At 39.7% G+C, this 12,890-nt stretch overlaps 1 protein-coding gene across 6 annotated transcripts in view; it reads right to left on the bottom strand.

The window, feature by feature from the left end:
- Positions 1-12,890, bottom strand: part of THADA (THADA armadillo repeat containing) — a 299,278-nt gene that overhangs the window by 264,883 nt on the left and 21,505 nt on the right. For all 6 annotated transcript variants that reach the window (XR_004971855.1, XM_036334726.1, XM_036334724.1 and 3 more), the window contains exons 15-16: positions 10,709-10,832; positions 1,759-1,910 (exon numbers count right to left, since the gene is read on the bottom strand). Coding sequence is in view for 5 of the 6 variants with exons in the window: in XM_036334726.1 (XP_036190619.1) it covers positions 1,759-1,910; positions 10,709-10,832 (276 nt within the window). In the remaining variant the exon portion in view is untranslated. The remainder of the gene's footprint in view (positions 1-1,758; positions 1,911-10,708; positions 10,833-12,890) is intronic.

Genomic DNA, 12,890 nt, shown 5'->3' with positions numbered 1-12,890 from the left:
GCACACATTTATCAAATTAGAGATACAGAGGCCCCCTAAGAACCCTTCATAATTCATGTAAGGACCAAGTCTTTCATAAATGCAATAATGTACCTTCCCCACTCCAGATACTCTCAAAATATTTGCCAGGAATGAGGTATCCTATATAATAAAAGCCTAATACGCTAAGTGTCTGACCATTCATTAACCAGTCGCTATGATGCACACTGACCACCAGGGGGCAGACACTCTGACCAGTAGGTTAGGTTGCTGCTGGGGTCCAGCTGATTGGGACTGGGTGAGACAGGCAGACATGCCCTGGAGTCTTCCCTCAGTCCCTCCCCGGCCCCAATGGTGCACTGGTGGGGTCCCCCAGGCCTGGCCTGTGCCCTCTCTATGCCGCAATCCAGGACCCCTTGGGGGATGTCAAAGAACCAGTTTCAGCCCGATCCCTCAGGCCAGGCCAAGGGGTCCTACCAGTGCACGAATCCGTGCACCAGGCCTCTAGTAGTTTTATAAATATGAACATAAATGTGTATTACAAGTCTAGTGCGATGAAAGAAAAATAAGGATCAAGGAAGAAGGGAGTGTGGGAGAGGAGAAAGAAAGTGGAACGTGAGAAAGTATCTTCTTTAAGAACTCTGTAGGGTACAAAAGTTAGAAGCTGAAGCACCAAAGAAGCTTCTGCTCACCAGAGCACCTGAAAGACCACAGGGATAGGTGAACACTGAAGAGCAACTCCAACATGGATTCAAGTTAGAAAAAATACTCTGAGATCTTGCGAGGCCATCTAGAAGCCATGGGACAGACACCTTGTGACATGTGCTCCTACAGAATCCACTGCATCTACAAGCTGCCATGCCCTAAACATAGCCTAATAGCTGGACCCCTAGGCTCCAGCTGCAGCCCCTGCAGGTGCCCTTGACCTTTATACAGCTCTAACAGAAAGCCATAACAAAGCTCTAAAGCCAGTGACCCCACAGCTGCTGGTGAGCTCACAGCCCCAGAATAAGCCTAAAGGGCAAAGCAGAACCCTGAGCTACGGAGCCCCTACAGACCCATCCCTATGCTGTGCCCTCATTTCCAAGCCTATCTTTGGTTTCCACCCCAAGGTGGGAAATGCAAAGTGTCAGGAAGAGAGTGGGGGCTGGGGATGGAGTCGACCTCCCGGGGAGAGAACTGGCTGTTAACCTCAAGTACTCTGGGTTTCAGTCTCAGTTCAGTTATTGCTTGTTGGAAGATCAGAAACATGTTTTCTGCCTCACTTAACACTCAGCTTCCCAGTCTACTAAGCAGGGAGATTATCTCAAAAATTTTTACTCCAGTTACTGTAAGTGCTGTGTTTTGATCAAATATTAACATGTCCAAGGAAACTGGAGAGACCACAGTTAACTGAAATCTACCAATAATCTCATGAACAATAAAACCTACTGCCTCCTACACCTCCTTTTTTATCAAAACAAAAAAACAAAGCTCACTGATTTGGACTTTGTTTTTTTTGACAATACTTCCACCTCCCCCACCACCGATCCCCACCTCATCCATCACCCCATAAGGGTAGATGTATTAATGATAACTCAAACAGCCAGAAGATATAAGAAGGCAGATGCAAAGAGCCTGGACAATCCACTGTTTTAACTGTTGCTTTAAACAAGCATGTCAAACTCGCAGCTAACAGGCCACATGCCTCATTTAAACCCACTGGTTGCGAGTTTGTCATGCTTGCTTTAAACAGGAAGTTTTCATGCATACACATCTACATAGGAAAAGTCCAAATACCTGAAATTGTATAAATGTTCTTGGTAACTTCATCAGAAGATCAAATGCTAAAAGTTTCACTGTTTCAAAAGTGCTAGTAAAACATTCCATTAGTGTTTGGAAACGACCAACATCAATATCATGACTCAGCTGATACACTGTTTGGACTTGACCTAAAAAAATAAATAAACAAACAAACAAACAAACAAACATTTAAAAGTCAATAAAAAGAAAAGGAAGTCAACATTTTTAAATCATTTGGACAAATTTATAGAAAATTCATACAAAAATTCACACTTCATACTTTACCCATAATAGCATAAAAGAATAATTTTTCCATTAATTTATTTCATAAAATGCTAAAATAATAAGTATTACGTTTTCCAATAGGAAGTAAAATTTTTTAATTTGTTTAAAAAATTCTCTTTCAAAAGGTTACATATTATATAACAGACAACTAAGTTATTTTTTGAATAAAAACCAATAACTTAAGAATTACATCTTTTTTAAAAATCATCATAAAACTTCTTGACCTAGGAGCCAAAGTCCTACCATGTCTTGGTTGAACTGACACTGAATAATCAACATGACACAGCCTAACAGAATTACTGGGCATCAAAGATAAAGAAGAAATCTTTTGGCCATTCAGGCAAAGAAAAGCTAAATTCAGCCACAAAATGGAAAAAGTTAGTCTAGCTGCACTCTTCACCAGAGCAACAGGTAGTGCTAGAAGACAGTGAAGCAATGCTTACAAAATCCTCAGGGAAAGAAGGAGTGACAAAAACCCGTGAAACCCGTGTATCAAAATCCTATTCCAGTATCAAGTATAACAGCAATATAATTACAATTACAATATAATAACAGCAATAACATTATAATTATATTTAACAATATAATTATAATTACAATATAATAACAGCAATAAAAAATATTCTTTTATGCTATTATGGGTAAAGTATGAAGTGTGAATTTTTGTATGAATTTTCTATAATATAAATATTTTTCAATGTGCAAAAATTTAAGAACTATGTTTTCCCAACTCTTCCCCAAAAAAGACTAATGTTGGCCAACCAAGAAATGAAAAGGAAAACTATCACAAAAGAATGATGGCAGTCACCGAATTCATTTAACTCTAAGATCAAGACGGAACAACTATGGCAAATAATGGGTTTCAGAGCAGAATGTGAGGCATATTTAACAGCATTTAACAAATCAACCCCTGCTAATAATTGAAAACATTCCTATGCTTACTTAACTTGAGGAATGTTGTTCAATATAACTGCTTTTAATTTAATCTTAACTCACAAGTTAGTATAACCCTGTAAAACAACCAGAGCAAGAAAGTGAAATTTTTGTCACTTCATTCACACCTCTGCTCAAATTTGCTTCTTCTATTCAAATTCAGATACCTTTTGCCAGGTTTCTCTTGCCTGATTGTTCTGGCTAGAACTTTCACTACAATGGGGAATGGCAGTGGTGAAAGTGAGCATCTGTGTCTAGTGCCTGATCATAGGAGAAAGGCTTTGCCTTTACCAGTGAGTATGATATGGTGTTGGCTGTGAGTTTTTCATGAATGTTCTTTATCATACCCAGGAAGTTCCCTTCTAGTCCCAGTTTGCTGGGTGTTTATCATAAAAGGGTGTTGAATTTTGTCAATAGTTTTTCTACATGAATTGAGATTATCATGTGTGTGTGTGTTTCCTTTGTTCTAATGTGGTATACTACACTGACTATTTTTTTATGTTGAACCACCCTGACATTCCTGGGATTAAATTCCAGTTACTTAGTCAAGGTATATAACACTTTTAAAACACTGTTAGATTTGGTTTGCTAGTACTTTGATAAGAATTTTTGCATCAATATTCATAAAGGAGACTGGCCCACAGTTTTCTTGTGGACTCTGTCTGGCTTTGGTCTCAGGGTGATGCTAGCCTCAGAGAATGAGTTAGCACAGTGGTTCTCAACCTTCCTAATGCTGTGACCCTTTAATACAGTTCCTCATGTTGTGGTGACCCCCAACCATAAAATTATTTTCGTTGCTACTTCATAACTGTTATTTTGCTACTGTTATGAATCGTAATGTAAATATCTGATATGCAGGATGTATTTTCCTTGTTACAAATTGAACAGAATTAAAACATAGTGATTAATCACAAAAACAATATGTAATTATGTATGTGTTTTCGGATGGTCTTAGGCGACCCCTGTGAAAGGGTCATTCGACCCCCAAAGGGGTCGCGACCCACAGGTTGAGAACTGCTGACTGTTAGCGGATGTTCACTCCTCTCCAATTTTTTTGGAAGCATTTGAGGACTGGTGTTACGCCTTCTTTAAATGTTCAGTAGAATTCACCAGTGAAGCCACTGCTAGGCTTTGCTGAGAGGCTTTGCATTACTCTATCTCTTTACTTGCTATGGGTCTGCTCAACTTTTCTATTTTTTTTCTTGAGTCAATAATCTTATGTTTCTAGGAATATGTCTATTTCGTCTAGGTTATTTAATTTATTGGAAATACAATTATTCATAGCATTGTCTTCTGTAGGGCGCGGCTATAGGGTTAAGCCTTGGACTGACCTGTTGGCAAAGCCACAAACAAGTCCCAGCTTAGAGGGCACAGCCCTCTTAGCATAATTAGGCTTGACCTTATGACACTCCGTAGGTCAGGGGTGGGCAACCCCTGGCACGCGTGCCAAACATGGCAAGCCAGTAACTTTTGCTGGCACACGAAACCCTCTCTTATACTCTTCCATTTACAATTTTTTTCTTAATATCGACTTTTTTATTTTTCAGATAAATTCAGTGTAGGTGCATCTTAGATAAATAAATAATTTTACATAACAAGTTATCTTAAAGACCACAGACATGGATTGACGAGAGAGGGGAAGAGCAATTTCTATGCCTCTGCCTTAACTCTCCCTGCCTTCCTAGATCCGACCAGCGTTTTGGTTTCATCCACATACGCTTGTGAATCTTTGTTCTCAGTGATGAATTTTGTTAAGTCTCCTAATAGGAGTAGCCTGATGGATGAAAGTAATAGCTTGTGCATATCTCTGAAGGTCACGAAATATAAACCTGATGTAAAATCTCTGTCATCAGTGATGCAGCAGCAAAAGTCCCACTGATAATATCAAATGGAATCATAAAGTTTTCTGTCGGATTATCAGTGTACATGTATACATTAAAAAATAAATGTACTTTTCACCATATACTGTGTTTTTGTCGCTCGAATGAATTTTATTATTTCTTCAAGGTTCTTCACATACGTACACCTTAAGAGATATCAAGTAGGCGTAACATGTTCTCAAAAAATTAGGGTTGGCACGCAGAAGAATTTTGAGTCAGAGATTTTGCTGGTTTTGGCACGCACTCACAAAAAGGTTGTCCCTGGTCTAGGTGGATCTTCCTGTGCCTGGCTGAGGCCACACAGAGAGAGATCCAGACAGCAAGCTGAGCCTTTATTTTATAGTCAAAGGTAAACAAGATAGTGGTCACCATAGTTACAATGTTCTTGTGAGTTTCACTTGTTTAGGTAGCACTTGCTGCACTTCCCACAGCCCATTAGCTACTCAGATAAGATCTAGGGCAGGGGTGGGCAACCTTTTTGTGAATGTGTGCCAAAACCAGCAAAATCTCTGACTCAAAATTCTTCTGCATGCCAATCCTAAGTTTTTGAGAACATGTTATGCCTACTTGATATCTCTTAAGATGTACATATGTGAAGAACCTTGAAGAAATAATAAAATTCATTCGAGCGACAAAAACACAGTATATGATGAAAAGTACATTTATTTTTTAATGTATACATGTACACTGATAGTCCGACAGAAAACTTTATGATTCCATTTGATATTATCAGTGGGACTTTTGCTGCTGCATCACTGATGACAGAGATTTTACATCAGGTTTATATTTCGTGACCTTCAGAGATATGCACAAGCTATTACTTTCATCCATCAGGCTACTCCTATTAGGAGACTTAACAAAATTCATCACTGAGAACAAAGATTCACAAGCGTATGTGGATGAAACCAAAACGCTGGTCGGATCTAGGAAGGCAGGGAGAGTTAAGGCAGAGGCACAGAAATTGCTCTTCCCCTTTCTCGTCAATCCATGTCAATGGTCTTTAAGATAACTTGTTATGTAAAATTATTTATTTATCTAAGATGCACCTACACTGAATTTATCTGAAAAATAAAAAAGTCGATATTAAGAAAAAAACTGTTGCCCTGACCGGTTTGGCTCAGTGGATAGAGCGTCAGCCTGCGGACTCAAGGGTCCCAGGTTTGATTCCGGTCAAGGGCATGTGCCTTGGTTGCAGGCGCATACCCAGTGGGGAGTGTGCAGGAGGCAGCTGATTGATGTTTCTCTCTCATCGATGTTTCTAACTCTCTATCCCTCTCCCTTCCTCTCTGTAAAAAATCAATAAAATATTTAAAAAAGAAAAAAATTGTAAATGGAAGATTATAAGAGAGGGTTTCGTGTGCCAGTAAAAGTTACTGGCTTGCCATGTTTGGCACGTGTGCCAGGGGTTGCCCACCCCTGGCCTAGACCCAGTTTATTCTCTTTGTCTGTCTTTTCTTCATCCTTCCCCATGACCCTCCCCCACCACCCTTCCAGCCCCCCTCAGTCTTGTGAACCCTTGGCTGAGCTGGCTCGGCACAATCTTATAGTCCTTTTTATTTCTGTAAGGTCAGTGGAAACATCCTTACTTTCATTTCTGATTTTAGTTGTTTACGCCTTCTTTCTTTTTTTTCCTAGTATAGTCAAAACTTGGTCAATTTTGGTGATCTTTAAAAAAAACCAACAACCCCAACTTTTGGTTTCGTTGAGTCTCTGTACTGTTTTTCTATACTCCATTTCATTTATCTCCATTCTAATCTTTATTATTTCCTTCCTTCTGCTAGCTTCCAGTAAGGTTTGCTCTTCTTTTTCTAATTCCTTGAGGTATAGCTTACTGATTTGCGATTATTTTCTTTTTAAATGTAGGCATGTACAGCTATAAATCTATGACCTCTGCTTTGGCTTCATCCCATACGTTTTTGTATGTTGTGCTTTTGTTTTTATTCCTCTCAAAGTATTTTCTAATTTCCCTTGTGAGTTCTTCTTCACCCACTGGTTGTTTTAAGGGCTCTAGTCAAATGTGAAGCTTTCTCTGTATGAAACAGCTAGCACTGCCCATCCTCCCAGGCAATCCATATCTCCCTCCCCTTCTCTTCATGAAATATTTTTTCATAGTACTTATCCCCATCTAAAAACATACCTATTATTCGGCAGGGTCTGACTCCCTTCACTAAAATCTAAGCTCAAAAATGGGAAGCACTTTGTTTCGTACACTGCGTATCCACAGCTGCATGACATATAATAGCTAAATAAATATTTACTGAACCAACACCTTTAATCTAACTGAGGAATCAAGTTTTTCACCATAAATACTGTGATATTTTATTCTGAGTAAGAAAGATGCATGTGCTTATTCTTCTTGAACTAGGATATATTTGAGGAAAGGAAGAAACCATTTGACTATTCCCAAATCACAGACCTTCTATAAAATAATACAGAAACTCACATTAAAGTTCTTGTGATAAAGATGAAAAATAAATTTACATTTCCCATCCAGTATTTCATGGTCATACCTTCGTAGTCTCCTTTAAAGTTAATGGGTATAGTGTGGCTTGCACCATTGCATTATCCCCACGTTGTTTAATAAACAGAAATACTGTGATGTCAGTCACTGCCCAATTATATGTGACTCATTCATTAGGAATATGACTCAGGTTTTTCATTTTTAAAGTACATTTACATATGTTAAACTACTCTCTCAATTGAAAAATTACCAGCATAATTCAGCCCAGTGTTACTTCCCCTACACCTAGGTGCAACTATACAGAAAACTTTTTGTTAACTGGATAAGCAATCACTTGTAGCAAAACTTCATTTCCTAAGTTCAGTTGTAGTACCATTGAAATTTTCTTTACTGATGGATGCCTCTATTAACATTTTCTGAGGCTGTTGTAACAAATTACCACAAACTTGGTGGCTTAAAACCATAGAAATCTATTCTCTCACAGTCCTGGAAGCTAGAAGTACAAAATCCAGGTGTTGTTAGGGCCATGCTCACTGTGGAGGCTCAAAGGGAGAATGGTGCCTGACTCTTTCAGCTTCTGGTGGCTGCCAGGATTCCATGGCTTGTAGCCATAGCTCTCCAATCTCTACTGTCACACTGACTCCTCTCTATGTGTCATATCTCCCTTTACCTCTCTCTTATAACACTTGTGATGGCATTTAGGCCCATCCAGATAATCCACGGTTATCTCATTTTAAGATCCTTAACTTAATCACTTCTGCAAAGAATCTTTTTCCAAGTAAGGCTCACATTCATGGGTTCTAGGATTTGATGTGGATACCTTTGGGAGGTCATTTTTCGGCCTCCCACACCTACTCTCCTCAGGTGATCAAATTTACCATCATAAACAAGCCAACATTATGTACCTCCTGCTATGATGCCCTGAGAAAAACATCACATCACCTATGAGATATTCATACCAAAAATGCAAAACCTGGAAACAGGAAGACTGAGACACATTCCTCCAAAATGTTAATGTCACGAAATAAGACGCTTTCCAGATTAAAGGAGGCTAAAAGAGATAATAACAACGAAATGCAATGTATGATCTTGAACTAGTTTCTGGATTACAGGTAAAAAAATTTTTTCTAAAAAAGGCCACTTAATGGGACAACTGGCAAATTTTTAATATAGGTTGTATATTAGATAACAGCATTATATCAACATTAAATTTCCAAAATTTGAACGTTGTGTTATAGTTAGAAAATTAATGAGAGATAAATAAAGCAAATATGGCAAATTCGTGAATAATGTCATTTTGTTCAACATCCTTTCTTAATAACATTGACATGGGTGGATTTAATTCCTGCAAAGGCCACTTTCTGTGTGAAATCTGCAAGTTGTCCCCATGTCTGCATGAGTTTCCTATGGGCAGCCCAGTTTCCTCCCACATCCCAAAAATGTGCATGTTCGGTAACAGCTGTGTCTAAATTGTCCAGTCTGAGTAAGTGTTGGTGTGTATGTGTGTGAGTGTGCCCTGCAATGGAAAGGCATCCTGTCCCTTGTGCCCTGAGCTGCCAGGGTGGGCTCAGGCCACCTGAGACCCTGACTGGAATAAATGGGTTAGAAAAGAATTATCTTACTTGTTTTTATTAGTCTTTCTTAAATGTACATGTAATCTCACATTTATTTCAATGCTTAATATTAGAAGTGTTTCAGGTCTTTTTTTAGAAGTTTGGGGATGTTTCTGTGGCCAAAAGTACGCTATAGAAACTTAACTCTTGTTTATATCAATTAGCCTGTGGTAAAATTGGTTTCGTTACACATTGTTTCACTTAAAGCTGCAGTTTCCAAGAACCCATTTATATATTAACTAGAGGCCCAGTGCACGAAATTCATGCACTGGAGGGGGGGGGGGGGTTTCCACAGCCGGCCTGTGCCCTCTCACAGTCCAAGAGCCCTCAGGGGATATCCGACTGATGACTTAGGCCCACTCCTTGTCTGCCACTGCTGCTGCGCTTGCCAGCCATGAGCCCAGCTTCTGACTGAGCGGCACTCCCCTTGTGGGAGCGCACTGACCACCAAGGGGCAGCTTCTGCATTGAGCATCTGCCCCCTGGTGGTCAGTGCATGTCATAGCAACCAATTGGGCTGAAACCGGCTCTCCAACATCCCCTGAGAGGTCCCAGATTGCAAGAGGGCGCAGGCCAGGCCGAGGGACCCCACCAGTGCACGATAGGGCCAGGGAGGGACATGGGAGGTTGGCCAGCCGGGGAGGGACCACAGGAGGGGTCCAGGGTGTGTTTGGCCCATCTTGCTCAGTCCCGATTGGCCAGACACCAGCAGCAAGCTAACCTACTGGTTGGAGCATCTGCATTGAGCATCTGCCCCCTGCTGGTCAGTGCACATCATAGTGACTGGTCAGCCAGTTGACTGTCTGCCCCCTGGTGGTCAGTGCACGTCATAGCAAGCAGTTGAGCGGCCTTAGCATATCATTAGCATATTACACTTTGATTGGCTGAACAGCCAACTGGACGACTGGACACTTAGCATATTAGGCTTTTATTATATAGGATGGCATCGTATAAACAAGTGATAAATCTAGGTAGAGGGTACACAGTTGTACATTGAACTGTTCTTGAACCTTTGCTGTTTGGCTTGAATTGTTTTCAAATAAAAATTTGGGGGGGAAAATGGTTTTCTCCAAATGAAGCAAGCCTGTATTAATATCAAGTAACTCTGCTCCCAGCTAAAAAAAGTATACTTTGCCTAAATATTTAAACTAAAAAAATAAATAAATAAATCCAACGATATAATAAAGTTCTCTGATCCTCCGGCCATTGCTTTCCAAGAAGAAGCAGAGCAGGATATTTTTCTGTTTGACCACAATTAAGAAGGACTGAGCACAAACCAGATTCAATGTTCAGCTGAGTATCCCGCAGGAGAAACAAAGGGCATCATTAAAACAGGATGCCTGGAAATGATATCATCCTATAGTCTTTCTGAAACCAGAATGAGACTTACTGAACAGATAGCATGTACAGGGAAACCACATTTTAACCACAAAGACTCACTGTAATACATAAGAGAAATTTTTTTTTTAACTTAAAGAACAGATTGGGCACTAGATTAGAACACCAACATATAAGTTGGAGCACAATGAGAACAAAATAAGCATAGTCCATGAAAACTGTAGTTTTGATTTGGCAAATAATAACTACAGTTTCCCTCATGTGTCTTTATTGACAGATTTAATTATGTCCACAGAAGAATTATATAGTGAGAATAAAACCTCTCATAAGAGCCTTAAAAGGCAACAAAACTCAAGCTTCAAGCAAAACAAAAATGTTGAAAAAGATGTGTTTTGCAAGAAAAAATAAATACTTCCCCAAACATTATTGAAAACTTACCTTCTGGGACAGGAAAAACTTCAGCTATTGAGCCTAAAATGGTTAAAGCTGAAAATCTAGTTGGGTAGGAAGAGCCAGGAAACAATGCTTCAAAAAGGCTGTTGCAAATGGATGACATGAAATTCTAAAAATAAATTACAATAAGTATAATTGAGTTAACTCACAACAGGTTATCACCAAAGTTCCACATTTAAGAATGGGGTTTTTTTCTTTTAATTAAGGAAAAAATATTTTTAGAAACAATACTAGTTTTTCACTTCCCTTAACACTGCTGATTGACACCCTTGACCATGAGCTATATCATGACTGTAATGAACTCCATCTTTGTAGAGCCAACAAGTACAAATCCGATGTTCCACACAAGGAAATAACCACACATTTTTAGTGATGCATTCAGGCATCAAAAGTATGTATACATTTTAAGTTTTAAAATGACCAAAGAAATATCCAATACATGTTACCTGAAAAATCTGATAAATGTAATACTTGATAAATTTAGTTATAATGACATAATTCATTTAAAAATCCAACTATTCTGTTGTCTTCTGTCTGTCCTTTTTTTTAGACTCCTGCTCTACCATTCTGTTTATACAAAGATAGAAAATAAAAACTTTTAGTAAAATGCAATTTTCAAACAAAAAGCAAAGTGGGAAATTCTTTATCCAGGATAAAATCTTCTCCCTCTAATTAAAATGATAATTTTTTCTGTGTAAGAGCAAGAGAAAAATTATAAGGAAAAGTTGTGGTTCTGAAGCATCTAGTATACTATGCCCTGACAACATATATTTGTAACTGAACAGATAGATATAAGCAGTTCTACTCTCAAATGACTCTAGACAGGATCCCAGAATTCATTTTTTTGGTCAAGGATATACAACTCTGGGGACTTACCCTCTAGGCCCTTACAGGCCGTAAGTAAGAGTTTATTAGTTTCAAAGGAATGGGATAGTTATTAAAAATATCCTAGTTAAACTAGTTTTAATTATAAATGAATAGCTGATTAATACTCTATCTAAAGACTAGTTTTTAAAAAATATATGTCCATAAGCACAAACTAAAAAAAAGTACATACATGAAAAATCAGAATGTCAATCCATAAAATAGGTTTTGTGTTTCTAAATACCTAATTTAGACAAATGTCATTTTACCTTTTCAAAAAGAAGCTAAAGGAGGAAACCAAGATGGCGGCATAGGTAAACACCTGAAATTGCTGCCTCGCACAACCACTTCAAAAATACAACTAAAAGACAAAACGGACATCATCCAGAACCACAGGAAGGCTGGCTGAGTGGAAATTCTACAACTAGAAGGAAAGAGGAAAGCACACTGAGACTCAGAGGAGGTGCAGAAGTAAAGTGCAGAGGTACGGAGGCGCACGTGGAAAGGACTGGTGACTGAGGACTCAGTTGTCTTTTTCAATCGGGAGGGAGACACAAGCTCCCGACTGCTCTGAACTCCAGTTCCAGGCAAGTCTCTGGGGACCCAGACTCATATACAAGGAGAAACTGGATTGTCTGGCATCGGGCGGAACTTGAGGGCGGCTTTCTTTCAGAGGTGCTTGCGGTGATTACCAGGACACTGAGACCCGGGGCCTCTTAGGATAGAACTAAGGATCCGCCATAGTTGTTTGCTCCCCCTATTGATTCCCTGAGACCCCGCCCCACCCAAGCTGTGTGCAGAGGCTTTTGCATATGAATGGCCTGGCCCGTTGCAATCTAAAATTACCTAACAAACTGCAGCTGGGTTAGAGAGACCCAGAACATCCAAAAGAAGGCCCAACGCCCCACAGCAGATTGCACTGCTTCACAGCTGGGCCACATCTGGGCACCTCCAAACCCCAAACAAAGAAGAAGAATCTGCAGATCTCTCCATAGCTCCTGCTGGGTAGCCTCAGGCAGAGGCTAAATTAGCACCTCCTTAGAGATCCAAGAACCAGTGTAACCAGTGGTCATAGTGGGACCATCCAGATTACAACTCCTCAAATCCATAAGGGACACACTCAGGGGGCAGACTCAGTGAGCACCAAAGCCCCACTGAAGCAAGTCTTGCCCCAGAAGAATGTCTCCAGCACAGAAGTTCTCCCACCATAGACACAGCTGATTCTCACAGCCAATTAGCCCGGAGGTCAATTCCTCCTAGTGATACCTACAACAATCAAGGCTGTGCACAAAGCCCACAAAGG

The sequence above is a fragment of the Myotis myotis genome, unplaced genomic scaffold (assembly GCF_014108235.1).
Source record: "Myotis myotis isolate mMyoMyo1 unplaced genomic scaffold, mMyoMyo1.p scaffold_m19_p_14, whole genome shotgun sequence".
Classification (NCBI taxonomy): Eukaryota; Metazoa; Chordata; class Mammalia; order Chiroptera; family Vespertilionidae; genus Myotis; species Myotis myotis.
This window is presented reverse-complemented; position numbering and strand designations above follow the sequence as displayed.